At 43.3% G+C, this 21,803-nt stretch overlaps 2 protein-coding genes across 2 annotated transcripts; one reads left to right on the plus strand and one right to left on the minus strand.

Moving 5' to 3' along the window:
* Positions 1 to 1,961: 1,961 nt before the first annotated feature.
* Positions 1,962 to 9,465, minus strand: LOC133949157 (uncharacterized). The gene is made up of 11 exons (XM_062383358.1): positions 9,446 to 9,465; positions 9,258 to 9,272; positions 7,894 to 8,045; positions 7,278 to 7,355; positions 7,107 to 7,198; positions 6,573 to 7,012; positions 6,179 to 6,488; positions 5,821 to 6,030; positions 4,601 to 5,144; positions 2,997 to 3,209; positions 1,962 to 2,892 (listed from the first exon to the last, which is right to left on the minus strand). The coding sequence occupies exons 1-11, from the start codon at positions 9,463 to 9,465 to the stop codon at positions 2,375 to 2,377; spliced, it is 2,592 nt and encodes an 863-aa protein (XP_062239342.1). The 3' UTR covers positions 1,962 to 2,374.
* Positions 9,466 to 9,560: 95 nt separating this feature from the next.
* glt8d2 (glycosyltransferase 8 domain containing 2) lies at positions 9,561 to 13,472 on the plus strand. Its single transcript, XM_062383359.1, has 5 exons — positions 9,561 to 9,604; positions 9,735 to 9,906; positions 10,054 to 10,220; positions 10,746 to 10,858; positions 13,007 to 13,472. Exons 1-5 carry the CDS (start codon positions 9,561 to 9,563, stop codon positions 13,183 to 13,185), a joined length of 675 nt encoding a protein of 224 aa, XP_062239343.1. The 3' UTR covers positions 13,186 to 13,472.
* Positions 13,473 to 21,803: the final 8,331 nt, after the last annotated feature.

Here is a 21,803-nt window from a genome sequence, read left to right on the forward strand (position 1 = left end):
GATATCATTATAATATTAATTATTGTCAGTCATGGGCCAGAGAGGAACCAGTTGTGGTCCTGAGCTACAATTGACCGGAATAAAATATAAATCCTACATCCTCTGTTACTGTGTCTTTAGTGACTTTTAGGTGAGTATTCCCACAAACATTAGTCTTATTACTGTTTCATTGTGGTAGTGACCAGACTCCGTTAACCGAACACAAGTTTTTGGACTGAGTGTAACAATTGGATATTCTGAGAACGTGCACTGAAAAACTCACACCAATTTACGAGGAGTGCACGCGCGTGCACGTGGTTGGTTTGTGGTTGGGTTTGACCAATACGCGCGTTTTTCATCTGAGAAGTAAACGATGAACCACTCACCTGACCTCAGCATCCATGACACAAAACAATGGCGGGTGCAGAGCGAGTGAGAGTCAGGCAGACGTCCAATCAGAGCACGCACATCAACTTTTGACCAATCACAGGCGGAGATTGTAAGGCTAACCCGAGTTGATCCCTAGAGGAACCGTAGATCTGTCCGTCGGTAACGTTCTTCATCTCTCCTGAACGGTATCGAACCCCCGGGCTCGCTGCCCCGCAGGCCTTTTCCCGCCGAGATTCTCTCTTATGCAAATTAGCCACGCGGTCTCTCGGCCTGGAGGGGGCGGATGTAAACACAAAGGAGCCCCTTCCTCCCTCCTCCCTGTCCAGTATCAGGATCCATTCATGAGATGGATCTATCGAGGGAAGCTTGTCTGACCATGTGTTATGCTGCAGCGATGTCAAGGAGTCGATATGTTGTTTAGTGCACCAAGCCAGTGGCATCAAGGTTCAATGAAAGAAAAAAATGTGCTGTCTGAGAGGAGCAAAGTTCAAAAAGGCTCATCATCCTTCTCACTCCTATTTTGTGTCAGCTGGAGGTTCACACTGATGTCCTCAGAGCACAGTAAAATATATATTTTTTTTATATCTTTTGCAGTGAGTTCTCCTCCCCCTTCTTTCTCCTGTGCAGCGAGAGGGGGTACTGCTGGGGGAGGCACCAGAGTTGAAGGTAAAGGGCCCAGGTGCTGTCATTCAAACTGGCAGCTGACCTTTCTTTCTTTCTGTCGAGGAAGCCGAGGTGCAGGCAGCAGGGTCCTATGGTCTGTCTGGCTGCTGCTGTACTGACATCTCCCTTTATCCTTTTCCTCTGGCACTTTTTGTACTCCGTCCTTCACAGGAAGGATTAATCAAATGCAAAGTACAATTTTTTTTGGTTCACACAGGCAGTACACCACAGTAAATTGAGACAGAGACATTCAGCACTAACCTGGGAACGTTTTTGAAAAGACTGCGGTTGTCAACACCAGGCTTCCTTCAGCCTATCAGAACTGTCCCCCTGCATTTTTACAGCAACACTATTGGCAGGACTTTACATGGTCATTTGCATGGGGACGAGGCGGTTGACAGTGAAAGGGTTTCAAACAGGGCCTGACCATGGGGCCTCTCCCTAATAGGGACCCCCCCCCCCCCCGGGGTCAGGGGGGAAACTTTGCAGGATGCCGTGTGTCTTGGAAGGAACAGAGTATAGATCCAAGCAGTGGAAGCAATGAGAGCGATGCAACAGTCATGTTTTTGATCTGACGGTTTCAGTTTAGGTGGCGTGTGAGACAGACATTACCTCATATTCATATTACTACAACATTTCAGTCCTGTATGTTTATTTGTCATTTTCAATTGAACTTGTGTTCATATTTCTTGTGAGTAACTGAAAGCATCTTTTCATTGAACTTTCACTGTTTCAAACAGGAAGCTCTTGTAACTTACAGCGCACTCTACAGTTTGTGGGTATTTTCTGTTTTTTACACCCAAAAAATGCTAAGTGAATTACATATATGAAGATGAAATACACCACCAGATTATTTTAGGTATACACCTAGCATCTAATGTCAACATTGCATTTAAAGCAATTTTTATACTCACTATTTTGTTTTCAATTTGTAACTGATTCATGTCGTCCTCTGTGTAGTCACGTTATAATTGTGTCATTGCTCAGGACTTAGTGGTGGAGATTTAGGAACAGACAATCCCTATTTAGAACAGATGGCCTGGTTTTATTGTAAACAAGCAAAGCTCAACACTAAACATTTATAAACAAATTATGAACAGAAAGCAATGTGATAAGCATATGTGGTCTCAACTCCATTAACAAATTTACATGGGCCTCTTCGGACCTTTCTCCTAAATGCCTGGGGGACTGAGGAGCAGGCTGCAGGACAGGTAGTTGGGCACACTGAGGGGTGAAAGCCTGGGCCGTTTTAGACGGCAGAAAACAAGATTAACAACATGGTTAACAAAATGTAAAAACCTTTCTCCCAGGCCTGCTGTCGCTGTCCCTCTCGAACATTCCTCTACCAGGCAGTAGATCGTGGCACGGCAGAGGCAGGGTTGGAGGCAGAGGTGATGGCAGGGGCGGAGGCAGGGGCAATGGTGATATTGGGGGCAAAGGTGATAGTAGGGGAAAAGGTGATGGCAGGGGCAGTTATTGATGAGGAGGAGGCTGCAGTGGCCTGGTTGGCGATGATGAACAAGTTTGGCGCCAGGGGCCGTCTGTGTGTGGCAGCCTGACAAGAGGTCTCCTCAGGGAGAGGGACAGTGAGTGGTGGCCGAGGCTGTGCGGGAACGGCGGAAGGCCGAGGGACAAGCGGTGCTGAGCGGAGCAGACTTTTAAAATTTGTTAGAAGTTTGACCCCATGCAGCTCTTCCTTGCACCATCCGGCATCCAGCAGCTTCTGCTCATCATCCCGCTCATCTTCCCAGTCCTCTTCAAGACTGTCTGTCCCATTGGAGGCATCGGGATCCCGGCCCATGTCTTGCGGCAGCAAGGCACCTCTCTGCGAGTACAGGTACTCTAACCCAATGAGCTCCCCTGAACAGAGAGTAAAAAAATAATACATTTGTATTATTTGCATTTCTACATTTGGCCTGTGACAGCCTGTGTGTGCCTGTATGCAATATGAGCTCTTAGGTTACCTGTGTACTCGCTAAGCTTTATGTAATCCTTAATCACCGTCCGACCAAAGAGCTTTTGGCAGAGCTGGTTGACATGGTTCTGCAGCTGGGTACTGTTGCCACACAGCATCGTCTTTGGGTTATCCTCCAGTGCTGCTCTGGCACAGTTTTCATTCCACCTCACCAGGCCCTCCAGCAGGTACACCTGGAAGTTGAGGGCGTGGGCAAACCTGCCTGTCACAGGACAGAGAGGGAGAACACTAGTCAGTGGTGTTTCTACATTAGGGGCACGTGGGGCACTGGCCCACAAGATCCAGATGGCGATTGTGTAGAAAGCTCAATGCATCTGTACTTTGTGGCAAAACATATTTTATTTTATATGCAAAGTAGCGTGAATGTGTGTGTGAATAAACTTGACTCACAAGCATTTTAGTCTTGTTTTGGAGTCATTGATTCGTGTGTGTATCTGTCTGTGTACTTGCTCTGTGAAAAGCTTCTCTCTTGCCGTCCGTCTCTGCTTTGGGGCAACGGTCAAAGCTTAAGACTGTTGCCATGGAAACACCAATGAGCGTGAACAACACAGGCCAAAGTTGACATTGGGAGATGGGGCACTTTCAGATGTGCCGCACGAAATCTGCCTGGCAACTCGACTCAAATAAGGTGAAACGCGACTCCAGCTCCTAGCCTGTTGCCTGCTCGGCTTCACCTGAGCTAACAGGCTAACAGGCTATCCCCGTCAGTGAACACGACCCAAATCTGTGGACAGGTTTCACTCACATATCGGATGAATAATACGGTTTGATCTTCGGTTTGTTCTCCTGACAGAGAAGCTTAAGACGTCTGCGCTCCTGTTTCTGTGGTAAGTCCAGTTTAGCATTGTATTTATGTGTTAGTAGTGATGAGCAGGTACCTGTACATGGCTTGTTAGTTTAGCTTGCTAGCCTGCAGGCGATGCTAACGGGACTGTATGGAGTTATTGACCCGACACAAACCGACATGATCCGGTCCAGCCAGCTGGGAAAAGTGTTAGAGTTGATGAGGATGAGTGTTTGGAGAATAAGCTCCACCACGTAAGATATCTAATGGTATGTAAAGTTGTTTCACTCACCAACCCATTTGACTTAACTACGTTACACAGATTATCACTCTGCAGAAACAGATTTACTGTGATCAACTGAAACGTGAGTATTTAAAGTCACATCTGCATTTTAAGAGCAGCTGTTTAAAGTAGCATTCAGCTCCTAAAGAGTATTGATGTTGACAATGATGTGAAGCTATGTGTCTGTCTAATCTTTTTACTTTGTTGCAATCATTTTACTTTAATGCTGTATTATAGGCAACACCTTTGTATTACATCTGAGTGCTAAAGCATGTGAATTATATTTGAAATAGGATTTCTGCTCCCTGCTGGCACTCAAAATGCAGCCCATAGTATATCTTACTGGTCTTTATAGGCCTTCTGCTTATAATAATCAGCTACCTCTATTTTTGTGAAGGTGACATGACGTCATACAGAATTGCCCCACCAGAAATTTCAGGCTAAAATTGCCATTAACACTAGTTAATTACACACAAACAAAGAACATGGTTGTGCGGTGCTTCGGGTGTGCTCATTTCACACTCACATGGAAAGAACCTGCACATGTGGCGGTGGAATGACTCCAGGGAGGTTGAGCCGCGGGCACAGCAGATGACAGGGAGCATGACATCCCCCATGGTTACCTCCCCTGTCTTCACATACAGCTCCACTCCTGGTGGGTCCTGAATGCAGTGGAGATGCCGACGCTGCATGCTCCACACCTCCTCCATTTTGGCATGGTCGATGAAGGGGATGCCCATACTGTCAGTCGCCACCCAGAAGTAGTCAAGCACTTCCTGAATGAGCCGCTCTGTCTCCAGCACACCCCTTGTGCGGCGGCGGCAGTGGGAGGCAAGCTCCTTGGACGTCAGCTGGACGCAAGCGTCTCCTTCCTCCTCAGATTGCTTGGCCTCCTCCAGGCGGGACAGGTCGCCGCTGTCCCACTCAAAGATGGCAGTGGACAGATGCGTCATGAAGAGGCTGCATAGCTGCTGGTTGTCGTCGTTGAAGCCCTTTTTGAAACCCTGCATGAAGTGCCACACATCCAGCCGCACGATCAGCTGCTCCCACTCGCCAAACATGGCTGCGACCTTACAAAACGAGCAAAAATACATTTTTAGTTTTCTGAAGTCAGTCTAGGAATTAAAGTGGGTGGTTGAGTTTAGAGGTGGGCATCTTCACTAGCATCACGTTTTGATTACTATTACAGTCAACAACTATGCATTTCAATGTATCACATTCACTATTTTCTATATTACAGCACAGGGCTGCTATTTCCTCAATTAATACAATAAGTCAGACAAACATAAACTCTGTATTTTTTGGAAAGTGCTTTAAAAAGTATTATAAATTGTTACAACAATTATGCCAATTTCAGACTATAAAAGTGTGTGAATAACAGTGGTCAGTGCTCTCCCCACTGAATTGAAATTCTCTCAGTTTACACTTGTGTGCTGCAACTAAGCCCCCCCCCCCACTGGCCTCCCCTTAGCATCAGCACGGCAATAAGGGGCAGTACTCAGTAGGTCAACCATCGACTCTGCTCCTCTGATATTTTCTTATAACTCACACTTTGAACTGATCCTCATAAAAACCTGCTAAATCATATATATGTTCCTGGATAAACGAGGCGTCGCTTCTTCTGCAACAAAGAAGTTGAGACACCACGTAACGCTGTAATCTGTGGAGTTTGTGTGTCTGTCTGCTCGACTCTGTTCCTCCTCACACACAAATTGGTAATCACATGTATTTTTGCACATGCGGTACCTTGGACTGTCCAACAGTTGCACAGCAGTCCCGGGTCACGTACAACACCCGAGGAGGGGCCTTTCCGGCGTCTTTGTAGCGCTGCACAAGTCCAGTCGCCATGGGCAACAGTCCGTCCCCCTCGGAGTCAGTGAGAACTGACATGAGCACCTGTCTGTGCTCGTTGCCCACGTTAGTGAGCCAGGCAGCATCTCCCGCAAGCTTCGTCATCTGAACAGGAAAATAAAGAGACATGGCAATGTCACATCTTGTCATATCTCTTAACAGTGTTATGTAAGTGTATATCATGTAATCGTGCATCTTAGGTTTTTCTATTATTCATAATAATTCACAACATCCATAATAATCAAAAGCTTGCCTTCTTGGTGGAGTCCATCTTGAGGATGTCTCCGAAGATGGACGTGGCCCTGGCTTTAGTCTCCTCCAGTTGATTGAGGCCCTTCCTCACATAAAGTGAAATCAGACCTGTCACGCTGGGTAGCGGGTGCATGGGTGGTAGAGACACCTGCTGCCAAGCCGCATCCGGTACCTGAAGCTTGTCGAGCGTGCCAATGTACCTCACTGACCGTCGCTTCCACTCTTCGGTGTGCTGAACTTCCAGAATGTGGTGGACGCCAGACAAAGTGTCGTATTTCAGATTCCCAATCACCTTCTCGTCGCAAGACCACCTGTGTTAAAACCATGACCCTGTGTGAGTAAAACTTTCCTTTCATTTAAAGAGTGAGATGAGCAGGTTTCATATCTCTCCTTACTTGTACGTGAGAACAGCTGGAAAAAGACTCCTGTTTCCCATTTCCACCTGTCCTAAGATGTCCTGCGCCCAAGCTGCATACTTCCTCTTGCATGACCCGCATTCCAGGTGCTCTGTGCCCATGAAGTACCAGCTGTCCAGATCGAGGACCCTCCGGACAGTCTTGTAAAGACCAGCGGCGGTAAGTTTGCACCCACAGTTGGGGCAAGTAAACTTGCATGCCCACATCTGGTAGGGTGCCCACAGGAAGAACCTGCACTGGAAGAAGACATGGGCAGGGGGGGGCTCCGTGTAGATGTGCCGTTCTACCGAGGGGTTCCACCAGAGGGCCAGCTCACTGGTGAGGACGGGCTGATTGTCGGCGCCCCTGGTGAAAAGAGCCTGGCCCACCCAATCCTGCTGTTCCTCTGGCAGCGTCTGCCTCCAGCCCTCAGGCAGCAGCTTCAACAATCATATCAAATATCAAGATTAAAATCAAGCAGTCAGTATGGACAACTACAACCAAGTCTGCACCCATGTAAAACAATTATTTTACCTGTGCACCAGTGGACATCGGTGGAGTGCGGGGCAGACCTGGATCGTCGTCCGCAGGGTGGACAGCAGGCAGGGGGGGTCTAGCCACGGAGACTGGAAAATACAGACTCTCAGTTGTCACACTGTTACAGCTGATATACAAACAGGGATGTTTAAAGACAAATACACTCACACTGAGTGTTGACCTCCACCGTGGCTGCGAGGAGCACATCATCCGACACCTCTGAAGAAGAACCAGCAGATGCGGCGCCTGCGTCAGTGCAGAAGAACAATTAATGCTTGTATTAACATTTGAAAACACTACTCGTGGGCTGCATGCAAGGTTCATACACATTCTGACCAATTGGATGTCCAGGACCTTTCCATGACTTTTCAATTAATTTAAACCAAATTTCCATGACCAAACATTTTGTGAAATCTCGGTGTATACACGAAAGTGACAATTTAGTACTTAAGCTAACAATGAGAATTCCAAAGCATACAGTATACCTTAAATTACACAAATGATTGAGAGACAAGTTTGTTTGAGGTCTTTGTGTGTTGTAACCGATGACATGTACTTTTCGATTTGTAGCCAAGCATGGTTAAATCTACACTGCCCTGGCATAGTGCTTTATCCCGCCTGCTTCCACACTGAACTTTTCAATTAGTATGAAAGCATATGACGGCTTACATTTTGAGCGTATTTCCACTTTTTCAGGCCTGGAAATAAACATTTTACAATTCCATGACTTTTCCAGGTTTTTCATAACCGAAGGGACACTGTGCATGTGAACAACAGATCCTACCCGATGGAGTCTGTGGAGCTATCTGCTGAGTCGGAGGAGCCGCCGATGGTCCGGCTGCTGGCACCTCGATGTCCCGGCCGAGCACGTACACCTGCAGTGTGTGCTTCAGGGTCCCCCCCTTGACATCAACTCTCTTTAGCCGCTTCAGGTAGCTGCAAACATGATTATACCAAAGAAAGCATCAGCGGACGTGTCCTCTAACGTGCTCACCTGGGGTCTCATTCATAAAACAGTAAGTAGGATTCATACTAAAAGTGCACATACGCACAAAAGCGGGAAATGGTGTACGCAAAAGAAAATCGCAACTTATAAACCGAGGGCATGACACCTGAACGCAATGTTCGCTTTGTGTGTGGATCTGCCTCCACATCCGCCCTCCACACGCCCACTTTCAACCATAAATGGTAAATGCAATGCACGACATGAATATTAAATGATGATGCTGACAAATGGGTTTCCACCGTGAGTCCTGACGGAGTCATGGCATCAAGCGATGAGAAGTAGAAGTGTAACTTTCTGACACTGACATTTAGGTGTTTGTTGTTGAGGTGGAGGTGATGAGCTACTTTATGGAACAGCAGTGATGTCACTAATAAAGAAATACACTGACACTCCGCCGCTGCTGTTGATAACACAATGTGTGAGAGTGAAGACGATAGAAAGAACGTAGCCTGAAGTAAAAAAAAAAAAAAGATCACAGATCACAAATCAATAGAATCTATACCAGCTTATCAGACCTCTCTGAACCCTTGCTTCCTCCTCGTCCTTTCATTCGCATACACACATCACTCAGAACCCCGCCCCACTGTCACGGCAGTATTTATTTATTTAGAGCATCGGACCTATTCCCTCACATCAGTGGATCCTCACCTCCACTCTGGGATATTATTTGGAAAGTTTCTTAATTTCTTGTAGGTTATCTGCAGTGCGCCTGATGGCACAGTCACGTTCACTGCAGTGATATGACGATACACACAGTGTTTGAAGATATTATTAAAACCTATTAATGACTCGGCTCTGTAACTCCAGTTAAAATGGAATCTAAACGTAATTTGCTGCAAGTTGTTTTATATATTTTTTGTATATAAAAATATATATGCTGTTGGTTTTAATGTAAATGATGAATTGGATCAATAATCTGCTTCAGTTCACCACCTCACGTCTGCGTCAACACTTTCCCGTCTCCAAAGCGTTCGTACGCATGGGTCAGAGTTTGCGTGGAAATACGCACATTTTCCCGTCAAGTTTGATTTTATAAATCCCAACGTTTGCGTGAGAAGTGGCGTATGCACGCTTCAGGCCCCGTTTTGTGCGTACGCAACTGTTATTAATGAGACCCCTTAACAGGCAGTCGCAATACTTACCGACGACAGTCCCTGCTGGCAAATGTTAGGGACAATCATCAGCTGTGTACCTTAGGGTCTTCGGGTGTTTCTTGCTTTTTATTACAAGACATCGAAGGATCATCAGACCTGGGTGTGTCCCTAATATCTTGGGACCCAGTTGGGGTCTTTCCTCCTGATCCGGAGCCATTTATTTATTGGTTCTCTACTTCTTATCTTGGGTTTTCATTACAAGTACACCTTTGATATTACATTTAATTGTGTTATAATGAACTCTGATTAGGGTGTTATGACCTTTTGTGGGACTGTGAAGTTGCACGATACATGAAAACAGTTTTAAGTGTCACCTACTTAAAAGTTAACTTATGGTAAAGTGCTTTTTGAAGTGCTTTTTAATGCAGATACAAGAATATTCCACATTAATATCTATAGCTATGCCCAGTGACTGAAGATTCAGACTGAGATGAACATCCCTTTTAAATAACTTTGGTGTGACAGTTATAGTGTATTTGTGTACGATGTATTTTTCCACCTTATTGTTTCTTTTTGCGTTCAAGGAGACATCAAGGATCTGTTCAACATCAGACTGAAGCCCGGACATGCTGCTGCTTTCGCCACCGACTGCGACCTGCCCTCCACGCATGAGATGGTGCGCAGCATCGGCATGCAGGTGGATCTTCATTCCTCTCTATCAGATCTCTTTGTACCCTAAACAGTCAGTGTGAGCGTTATACCCGAATATCAAACCAGACAAAAACCATGTTTCTTAAGACTCTGCATCTGAAAATCCCTCCTCTCCTCTGAGCTCGTCTCCTAGACAACCTACATGGGCTTCCTGGACTACAGGAAACAGGAAGTCAAAGACCTGGCCATCAACCCCAGAGACTGCTCCTTCAACCCCGGAGTGTTCGTCGCGGACATCAGCGAGTGGAAGAAGCAAAAGATCACCAAACAGCTGGAGAGATGGATGGAAGAGAATTTCAGGTCAGATCTGGTGTGAATAATCAATTCATTAGTATAACTGTAGCAGGCATCTGCTTGGCAAGAACCCATCATTACAACTGTAAGATCAGCAAGAAATCAATGTCAATCAATCAAATCTTATTTGTATATCCCGTATTCACAAATCACAATTTATCTCATAGGGCTTAACAAGGTGTTACATCATCTGCCCTTACACCTCTATAAGAAACCGGTTTGTGTTGACAAGAATATAGGTCTCACAGTACAGATGTAGTATAGATGATATATAATAATAGGAGCGGCCTATACTACAGATATTTATTTGTCTTCAGCTGTGTTCTGACTTGAGTCTTTATCACATCCACACCCTGAAGCAAAGTATGCTCCAACTGTCCAATCCTTTTACCCATTTAAATCTGTCCGATAATTACATAATTTATTTTTAATGGAATTCCATTTTTCCAGGTATTGTATTATCAGGTATTATATAATCTACTGTATATAAAAACCTGTCTCCCCAGAAACTCTTTCCTTTCTCGCCACCAGGCAGAACATATACAGCAGTGCCATGGCGGGAGGTGTGGCGACCCCACCCATGCTGATCGTTTTTCATGACAAGTTCACCACACTGGATCCTCTGTGGCACGTCAGGCACCTCGGTGAGAGCATGTCTTTTTTTTCATACATAGAAGAATCTCAATGAGAGTTCCTAAGGAGTCTGAAAACTTATACATGAAATCATACTCAGTGTTATTTTATTATCAGTGTATATATATATAGTCATTGTATCTCTAACTACCAAATAGAAAACGGGACAAAATCAGCAGTCCCTAAAATTGGAAACATATAAGGTAATGCATTGACAGATCTGGATGGCCCCCTGGTGGCAGGTGCAGTATAGTTCATAAACCTCCACCTTGTCATGAGACATGGACCAAACAAACAAAATGCTGGATAAATACATGTATTTTACAGTTTCTCAGGTATAAACACTGATATTTGTGTCTGATGAATTCGGTGTTATTTAGTTATTTGACGCCATAAAAACGTATTGCATTGTCATGATTGACAAGAAATACAACATATAAGTATATATATACTGTTTAGTGATTTTAAATAACAAACATGTGTTAAATTACAACCATGTAGCTCTTAATCTTTAATAACTACCCGAATTGCTCATTGTGTCATGACATTTTAATGAATCATTTAAATTTCATCACAGCACAGACAACAAGGCAGAGTGTATTTACCTTCCAGTGTTGTCCAGCAGAGGGCAGCGTAGACTTGTCAAAATGAAATACGATCTTATATTTTTCATGTAGAGGTGCAGGACACATTTCTAGTAATGTTCATGCTAGCACGACTCGATTAAACAAACTGTGAAATAACAACTTTGGGGTTGGAAAAGGGGAGGAGTTAATTCACATTTATTAGACACTTGAAGCTTTATGTAACTAAGTAACTTAATAATATAGATCGTGGATGAGACACAATGAGATCAGGTGATGAAGTGCAGTTAGAGCTCGTTACAGATATTAAAGGGTCATTTATGCAGCATTAAATATAAAAAAAAAGAGATACTTCCATTACTGTCCACAAGCTTCTATGTCCTATACATTGGCCCATCAATTGAGAAAAACATTCCCCTAGAGAGCAGCACAGAGTCGAGAGTCTCTGATAACAACTATCATGGCAAAAGTTGGGGGTGGATGTGAAAATGCTTTTAATAAAGAGGTCTGTAGTTTCCTATCAACTCTAAAAGCTCCTCCAAAAGTTCCCAGATTGTTGAAATGGCTTCCTCGCGTCTCATGGTCTTCTTTCTTCTACTCACCACTATGTCGATGGGGGGGGGGGGGGGAGTCTACAAAACACTGTCAGAGTTTCAGGGGTAAATAGCGTTGCAGCCATATCCAACAATTGGAATAACGGAGCGACCTTGTGTTCAAATGTAAAAAAAAAAAAACAAGAGAAAGAAACACATAACATGTCTCCATACTGCTCCTGTGGTGTCACCAAAATGTCCGTAAGCCCCAACAGTGAAATACGACTCGAAACTGCATCATTAAAACAGAATTTTAAGCCTAAATGTCCTCTGATATCTTCCCCTGGAGCCTTGTTCACATTCGCACCTATCCCTTTGTTTGTATGATTGTGTTCAAGTAATAGATGCAGACCCAGAAGTTGCTCTGTCGGCGAACACCCTTCACTTGAAAATGCTCTTGACATGGCTGTAGGGCTGCTGACACAAACTGATGATAGCCATGCTGGTTATTCTTTTAAAGAAACAATCACGATCTGATACCAAACCATCTTCTGCTGAGCCATTAAACTTATGTGCTGAGCTTGGATAGGCCAACGTTGTCCTGAACTGAACGTGCTGTATCAGACCGACTGACCACGGACAGTCTGAATCAGCACACAACATCACAGCTGCATTGAATGCTGATGTGTTCGCTCTTGCACAAAACCAAGGTGCCTTTGAACGGTGATGCGTTCACCTGCTGTTGTACAGGGAGAAGCTGCTGTGATGTGTACTGAGGTCTGTTTGAAGTCAAAGGTCAAGGGTCAGGGTAGCTGAGCTTAGTGCTTCGCTTTATCTGTGACTACAAATCAAGGCACAGAATTGAAAGAGATGATTCTAATCGATAGAAACAAAAGATAATCTTATTATTATTACGTTTGTGTAATAATGTAAAGAGGTGATGAGGGGACTCATTATTTCTGCTACATATAGACATAGAGAATCTTATTATATTGTAGCACTGCCCTCAGGTTAATTTTAAAAACCATTCCTGTCTGTTCAGGCTGGAGTCCGGATGCCCGCTATTCCGAGAGCTTCCTACAGGAGGCACATCTGCTGCACTGGAATGGCCCTTTCAAACCATGGAAGTATCCCGCTGTTCACTTGGACCTTTGGGAGAGGTGGTTTATCCCTGACCCCTCCGGAAGATTCACCTTGGTACGACCTGACAGTGAGAGCTGAGGTCTGTGGAACGTACCTTGTCTGAGCCACAGGGGTGCGGGGCATGATGCTTGTGAAGTTGACGGCTTCACTGCAGGGAGGTGAAGGGGTAATAGGAAACAGACAGTGAATGTAATGCTGAGGAATGCTCTTGAAAATGAAATTTGCTTGGTTCAACATTGTATGAGAAACAGTGTTAATCAACTGGGTGCCCCTGTATTGCTAAAGGCAATGTGACTACTCTGGCTTTAATGGATATCAGATGCAGGAACGTGTTCAAAGTGAATAGATTTTTTGTCTGTGTCAGATTGAGCTGCAGAAAATGTGCTTCCTTGATAACTTGAAATAAAATCTCTAAATTCTTACTTTTTCACAATTTGTCATCTTTTATAGGTCATTAATACTTTACAATTATGGTATTGAAGGGTTGAAATAAAGATAATGTCAGGTTCCAACTCAGAGACTAGAATATATTGATGATAAATTACTATAAATAACACACTTGTAGACTCCTTGACACTGTTGGTGCAAGAAATTAATTCAACTCAACCGTTATAGCCATGATGTCAAAGTTCAAATCTGTGTTGATTCATATTTCATCTTGGCTCTCTGGATGGCATTTATTGGTCTGATTGTCGGTCAACCATTTTGGTCCATCTTACCAGTTGTTGAATAGATTTCAGAGAAAAATTGATAGTTGAATATTATTTCCTTTAAAATAATACTCATCAAGCCTCATCGGATATTCACAGATCTGAAATTGAAAAAGGTGACTAATCCCAGAACAAGCATGAATGTCTGGATGTGTAAGAAGCAAGATCATTACCAGGTAAAAAAAACAGTATAATATTCATAAATCAATTTTACAACAAGCTAGTGCAATGTAAGTCTATATCCACTTAGAGGCGCCAGAGAAAATATCAAGGACGGCCGGGAGCAAGTGTGTTTTCATTGTGGATGTCTCCGAGATGGTTGATAGGAGTTACAGAATCAGTTCACCTTCCGAAGAATTCGATTTTTTTTTCTTAAACTATATGAAATCAAAAAATCTGTTCAGAATTGGAAACTCTACATGATAGTAAAATGTATTTCAGTAATTAAAGACATGTTCATACTTACTCAACTTTTCTTTTTCGTTACTGGTCACTGAATGGTCGTTTGTGTAGCTTTTAAGAGGGAAACACTGTTGGCACACAATGTGTTATTTGTTATTAGCCAGGGGAGTCCTCTCTTATGTTTATGCATTTCAGGAATGTTGTTAATGACGTTATTCAAGCTGTTTTGACCATTCACCCTATGTGTGTGTGTGTGTGTGTGAATAGAGACTTAAAAGTATCACTCCCCTTTACCCCTCTTGGAATCTGTTGATGGATTTCTGGACTTTGGGCCTGGCGTGCATCAGAGGTGGAGGTGTGTGTGTGCTTTCACTTCATCATGACGTCAGAGTTGCACACCACTTTCGGGAGGATGCCAGAGCCTGAAAGCTAAACAACCGGGTCTGTCCATATCTTAAGAGGGAGTATCTAAAGTTGATACTCTTTATACATATTTCTCTCTCACATAGCAATCTAAATGTATCTGCTGATTGAACTGAATACCACTAACTCCAATGTTAACTGGATTTCACCAGCTCCTGATTTTCAAAACCCGCCCCCCTGATCCGCCCTCAGGTCAAGGCAGAACGCCTGCACACTGTGGCAATCAAACAAGCCTCTGTTGGTTCTAAAGCAATTATTGCACAGCTTGGGGAAACACACGTTTGATTTCTTGCCAAGAGTCAAAGGAGAAGATCGATCGCACACATGGTTAAAGGACACGGGAGGATACAGCCAGCAGCCGGCTTCGTGTGGAATCAAGAAGAATAAAGGCTGAAAACAAGAATGAGCAAACAGCCCGGCCATGTCCGAAAGTCACAAAAGACAGTAAGCTGCAGGTTTCACAGGGAGTAATGTATCAGACAGTTTCTCTGCCAGGTGCAAAGCCCTCCTGGAGTGGAGAGAGGAGAAGTACCACCATGTTGTATGATTTGCAAAAAAAATGTCATTTTGAGTGTGTGTCATTGTGACCGAATGTAATTTTTACTTGACATCTAAATGAGACAACAAATTACCTGTAGTTAATACCTGAGTTTTCGTAACAGCCACCTATTACACCACTTACACTACTGTTACTGTCAGGAAGCAACATTTTTATTAGGATGGTAAATGGTTTTGTATTTATATAGCGCTCTGCTAGTCTTGATGACCACTCAAAGCGCTTTACAGTACAGTTTTACATTCACCCATTCACACACACATTCATACAGTGCATCTATTTGCAGCACTTTGTTATTCAGGTGGGGCCATTCATTGTTCAGCATCTTGCCCAAGGACACTTCGGCATGCAGATGGGTCAGGCTGGGGATCGAACTGCCGACCTTCAGGTTGGAGGACGACCACTCTACCTCTCAGCCATCTATACTGGTAAATGAGGAATAAATGGCATTATTGTCAGTGTCCGAACGGCCAGTGAGAAGCAGTTCTGTGTTGACGAGTCAGTTCAGAGAATGGTCGGACTGGTTGGTCCGCTCATGTAGAACCGGATGGTTCTACATGAGCAGAGATCAGGTCAGGTTCAACTCCCGTCGGCTGGGAAGAGAAACGTGAGGATGCAGTGACACAGACTCACCAACACTGCAGAGATGAAGACAGAAAACGTAGCCAGGTCTGATGAATCAGGATTTCTGCTGAGGCTGCAGATGGAAGAGTGACTCACTCTTTTGACAGTATGAATCCCTGGAGCCAAACTGACTTGGTGGTGTAATGGTGTTTCTTTTATCTATTTAATGTCACGGTTCACCAATATTTGATTGGATTATTCTAGCAAAAAAGAATGTCTCATGTTATACACCACAGTGGCTGTAGTTCTACATCCTGCAGCCCTGTGATGTCTTGTTTTTTCATGAGCTGGCAATATTGGTAGGTTTGCTTGGCGTCATCATGTGCACCCATCATTAGTGATGCGTGTAGGCAGAAGTGTGTGATGCTGTGCCAGTGAGCACGCCTCAAACAGTGACGCATGTTCTAGTGAACACTATATTTGGTTGATCATATGGATAAAACCAGTGCAATGCCTATATAGATAGAGAAACCTAATTGCCCACAATATAGCTTATCACCGTAGAGACAAACATGGTGACTGTCATCCAGGTCTGGTGTCAGTAACTCGTGTGAGAGCAAGGTTTTGGTCTCTGTGAGCTGTGAGGAGACTATGTGTGAAGCTGCACGTATGCTGTGAGTGTGTGTGTGTGTGTGTGTGTGTTTGTGTGTGTGTGTGTGTGTGTGTGTGTGTGTGTGTGAGAGAGAGAGAAGCATGGTGAGGAGTCACGTTTACCTTCGAGTTTCAGACTGCAGACATCACCGCCCTTCTCCACAACTTTCCCACAGATTAGTTTCCAGGCCAATCTGAAGTTTAGTGACAACACACTCACACACACACGCACCCACAGACACTCACTCAAATGCACACTCAGAGTCTGGCAATTTTTTGATTGTCTTATTGTCAGTAAATCAAACCATTGAATAATATATCTAGTCAACAAATGTTAATTATCATGTCTGTGTTTTCAGCTTGATGAATCACATATATTTCAAAAGGTCTGTAAACGTTAACTTCAGATATGTAACTAAAACTTTACCTGTACCTTTAAAGATGTGTGTCTCATACTTTACTGAGAGTTTTATTGATTGGCATCTACTGTATAAGTCCTGGTCACACCAGAAAGTATTTTCCAAAAATGTCCGCCACAGCATGACATCCCTTCCAGGATTAAACCCAAGCGGTCGGGCGAGTTGATGACATTTCTAACCTGCGACAGGCGCAAAACTAAATACAAATATCTCAGGATGAAAAGGAGTGCCATACATGCAGGAGACATAGGCAAAGACTTCAAGAGAGCTTTTGGTGGAGGCCAACGCCGTTGTCTATTTGACGTAAACGATAACATGGTCCCCTCAGTAGGATTAAAACGTGCCCTGCCTCTTCCTTGCTTCTGGGAAGCAGGAACTCCTAAAGGAGGAAGCTATCATAGCTCGCTAGCTGTGTCAAACCACACATTTATTATTAATCCTCTTTTGGCTACAGAAGACTCTGGCCAGTGCCAGCATGAAATATAAAGCAGTCAGGGGGAAGGCATGTGCGTGATTATAAGTTATACAAGTTATGTTTGTAGCCACATGAGACCAGTCATGGAATATACGCAATTTATCTCCAATTTGACAAAATATTTCTGCCAGTTTGTGGGAAATACATTTTGTGAATGGGGTTCCTACACGTATAGTTCCATTGTGAGCCTGGAACAAGTTTTATGCAAATCTTACTGTACTAAGACCGTTAGCTTGTCTATAATGTGCCTTAAGGTGAACTGTATATTAAGCAGGAGAGCTTTGAGCTGAGGTTGTGAATGTCATAGAGTTTAACCCAAGCCACAAAAATGTGGCTTGGGTTACTCTTTCCATAGCTGACAATTTGAAAAATATAGCATAAAGTCAGCCTCATCCTTTAAATGCGATTATTATAGAGTAAAAAGGGGACTTCCATCAAAACAACTCCACACACAAACATGATGATCTTCCATACATTTCCCCATCTAGTTGACTATACATTATCCTGGCTGCTTATTATCTCTCATCTAATAAAAAAGTCTACGCATATGACCTTTGAACGCTGCGAGCCCTGCGACCCGGAAAACCTGCGTAACCTACAGAAGGCCTAAATGTACATCTCACTATTACTGACAATCACTGTCCAGCTGCAGCTATGTGGAGCAGGCGCTTCCCCCTCACATCCTGCTGTCTGCGTTTGACAGGACATGTGATTTCACAGTCATGTCCTTGCCATAAGTTGTATCAAATGATCTCCCGGTGGTGGATAATTGATGTGCATCCCATGTTTGCTTCCAACCAACCACACATCCCATTTGAAAACAATCTGTTCTCTGTCTGTAACTGCAACACAAATCAAAAACGACAACAGGGATTCTTGTGCGTTCCTCTTGAATTGTTTATATGCTGAGTCTCCGCACTGCCTTATCTTTAGCACTTTAGATACTTATAAAATCTTCTGTCTGATTTTCTATCCAGGTGCATGAGGCTTTGCATGGATCAGTATAATTGTACTGTGGATTACCAGGGACTCTAGACTCCTTCTCTTTTCAAATGCCTTGCCTCGGCTATGACGCAGAGTAACACCTCTTTGCACAAGCCAGTGACTCACCACCATATTCCTGTCTCAGTGAGAAGCACCTGACACCAGATAACTGCACAACGTGACTCCTGAAAGCTGAATCTGAATTAAAGTAGGTCAAAGGGCATATAGTCACTTCGTGGATGATAAAAAGAAATTACACTGAGGAGAGTTCAAATGTTGACATCATCATATTGTGTTTCTAACTTTATGCGGAAAATTCGGGTTGTTGGGGACACAGAAATAAGTTATATTCTCTTCAGCAATTACTTGTGCACAATTGGAAAAAGAGTGGGATGCGTTGTATTAAGATATTATAAAAGAAAGATGTAAAAAACATGGTTATTCAATCTTTTTTGTAGAGAATTAGATGTAAAGATTTTTACCACTCGACTCTGTGCGCTAAATACATACACGACTCTCATGGTATTTCAGAAAATAAATGGTATAGTCCACACGATGTGAATTCCCTCTGGAATACCTTCCACATTGCAATAGAGTTTGTCTACCGACATTACGCAGAGTTTGACTGGAAACACTGTCCACCACTTTGGTTTGACTTGTGTCCAACATTCAGATGTCCCCGGCAGAAAAGATCGACTTCTACACCCACAGTGCCTGAAATCAACCAGAATGCAAAGCAGCTACAAAATGTGATGGCTTTAGAATGAGGGGTGCAACACAAACCTTGAACTGCACATATGTAAGTATGGTAAACCATAACTGAGGTAGAAGCCCCTGAAGGAAGTTTTAGAGAAGACAGGTAGACCAAGATATAAGACTAGACGCTTATCTTAATAACTTGTAAGTTCCCGAGGCAGGAATAGAGAAAAATGTCAATGACATTGGAGGTATAACCCGAGCAGCTAAACTTGGATCCTATAAATCACAAACGCTGAGGAGATGCGGTGTGATCCAAAAACCTTGAAACCTATCAGTTCCTCAGTTATCTTACTGCTACAGCCCAAACCCTTGTCAGCTGACAGATAACCAGCGTGCACAGTGTTCTGTGTGTCTCCAGCGAGCGAGTCAGTGGCTTTTGATAGAGACAATGTATCAAACCATAGCGCTTAGTCATAGAGTCAAAACAAGCAGGTGCATACTCTATCTCTTATCCAGGCTGGGCTGCTGATACAGAAGTTACATTATGTGTTGTATGTGCAGCTAAGTTCCCACCGCACTTCATCTCAGAGCTCATCAAAAGTAACTGGAGTTGTCTTTCCAGTTTTTTTTTTGGAGATGCAGCAAAAGGTTTTTAGCGAAAGGATTTGTTTCTATCCATGCTGTGAAATCAGCTATGGCTCTTGAGGAGTTAAAATTATGTTAAATTATGGATTATGGTGGTATTCAGGGTCAGTGGAATCTCAAAGCTGTTTCTGAAGACTAACCACCAACCACATCAAAACCGGTAAATGGAAGATCTGGATCACAAAGGCACTTCAGACTAATTTGGTTGTTCACATGAAATGTGCCCAAATCTGCATCAAACGAAAAAAGAGGGTTAGAGTGATATTTAATATGTTTGGTGAGAAGCTTTTTAAGGTAGACTTCAATTTCTCTTTATTATGTACAAGAAAACCTTTCTCCAACAGGGAATGTCTAATAAAAGATGTCAATGGCCTGAATTATATGACTCAGTGGTTGGAGCCAGCCAATGTGAGCATCTCCACTGCTGCTTCACTAATTCTGACCATTCGCTAGTGCCCAGTTTTCATGGAATTGTAAAACTTTCAACTTCAAGGACTTCTCGTCTGTCAGTTTGAAAGCGTTTTTAAAGGCACTTAAAAGTATGGCTTCCCATCACCATTGACAAAAGCATAGGTATTGTTTTTGCCACTAGGAATACTCTTCCCAAAATATAGATAATCAATTACTGACCTCCTTTCCTCTTTAAATGTGGCTCTTGAAAGTTTGAGGGATTGCTCTTTTCAAAGACGACAGCTGTAGTCATGGTGATAAATACTGGAATCTATTGACAACTTAAAATCAAGGCAAAAAAGTGCTGACCTGCATGTTCCGTATATAATGATATAATGGATTGTTAAGTACGGTATAGGTATGCTGTGAGGAGGCGATAGCACAGACGTGGTGTATTTAGCTTTGTATTTTATTGAACTGAAGTGATTTAATCGCTCAGCAGGGAATACGTCCACGGAGATGGTTTCTATGGGTATCTGCTTTTCATCAATTACATCTTGAGTAGAGAATCACTGAGTGTATGTATGCTGTAAGCCGTACTCTACCCAGAGCGGCTAGCGACTCAGTCTGCCACTTTGCTTCTTGCAAGACACTCTCCGTGTGAATTTTGTCTGAATTTCATCAAGTCAGATGTGCATTTGAGAATAACAGATGCCCCAGTCCAAAGAATGTGTCTGGGTGTGTGTTGGAGATACAGTAGCCTATATACAGTAAGTGTTGTAGTTACGTGAAGGTTAGCACTGTGTCATGTTGTGTGTTGGAATGGTAATGTTATGGCATTGGGAACAGGTGTATACGGAAAAAACGGGGTCTGCTTTCTGTGTTTTAACCAGTGGCTCTTCTTAAATACCTTGCCGCCATCTTGTATAGTGGTTGTCCTCCAGCTTTAAATAAAAACTAAAAAAATATATAAAAAGCTCAGCAGGAGATCTTGCCGTTTTTACTCTTCTTCTTGTACTATAATTTACCTGTGATAATCTCTAATAAAAGGGTGAAAATTTGAGCTACCTGTCTAAAAAAAGGAGGATTAAGTGTACAATTGCTTGAAATGTCTATCCTGAATATTAAACAATATATACCCTGGAAATTTGTAAAAATCAATCGTGATTGTCGTACCATGATCTGCTCTGATTAAATAAGCTACTATTATACAACGTGAACCAGATCTGGCCACATGTGAGGTTCCACCTCCAGTCACTCAAACGATTAATCAGTGTTTTGTTTCCACTTTGGGGTTAATAGTTTTTCTTGTGGTCTAGAAAATGACACGTGAATTCTGCACTCTCTCATTATTTGCGACTTTAAGACCGTGAAAGTCAACCCAACTGTTCCTTTTTTATGTGAGGAATGTGAGGAGGGAACGTTCCCTGGTATGTGACACCGCTTCTGCTGGCTGACATACAGTACATCAGCTGCAGGCAAGATGGTATGACATAACTAGCGCTGGTTGACATTTGGTATTTGTTGTTTACCTTGTGATAAAACATGAGCAAAGTGATAACGGAAAGGCACGCTTTGAGGGACCTATTAAATCCACAGTAGTAGTAGGCAGCATTCTTCCCCTCAGATTTGGGATCTCCGTTGATTTAGCATCGCATCTCCATAGAGTTGGGGGACTCACCAGATAAATACAAATTTTAAAAAGGGGTCAAGCTCCAAAAGTGCCAGGCCCTTGCCCAGAATTTCCAACGCAGACTGTAACTGAAATGTTCTGGTCA

This window comes from Platichthys flesus, chromosome 23 (genome assembly GCF_949316205.1).
Source record: "Platichthys flesus chromosome 23, fPlaFle2.1, whole genome shotgun sequence".
Classification (NCBI taxonomy): domain Eukaryota; kingdom Metazoa; phylum Chordata; class Actinopteri; order Pleuronectiformes; family Pleuronectidae; genus Platichthys; species Platichthys flesus.

What these genes read in the sequence shown, in the direction of transcription:
- LOC133949157 (XM_062383358.1), bottom strand. Translation starts at nt 9,465, where the DNA reads ATGAAAACCCAAGATAAGAA. An exon ending in GGTGGAGGTCAACACTCAGT is followed by an intron (nt 7,199 to 7,277) that starts GTGAGTGTATTT and finishes TGTATTTTCCAG; the next exon opens with TCTCCGTGGCTAGACCCCCC. An exon ending in CATGTGCAGGTTCTTTCCAT is followed by an intron (nt 3,210 to 4,600) that starts GTGAGTGTGAAA and finishes GTCCTGTGACAG; the next exon opens with GCAGGTTTGCCCACGCCCTC.
- glt8d2 (XM_062383359.1), top strand. Translation starts at nt 9,561, where the DNA reads ATGAAAACAGTTTTAAGTGTCACCTACTTAAAAGTTAACTTATG. An exon ending in TGCGCAGCATCGGCATGCAG is followed by an intron (nt 9,907 to 10,053) that starts GTGGATCTTCAT and finishes CTCGTCTCCTAG; the next exon opens with ACAACCTACATGGGCTTCCT. An exon ending in GTGGCACGTCAGGCACCTCG is followed by an intron (nt 10,859 to 13,006) that starts GTGAGAGCATGT and finishes CTGTCTGTTCAG; the next exon opens with GCTGGAGTCCGGATGCCCGC.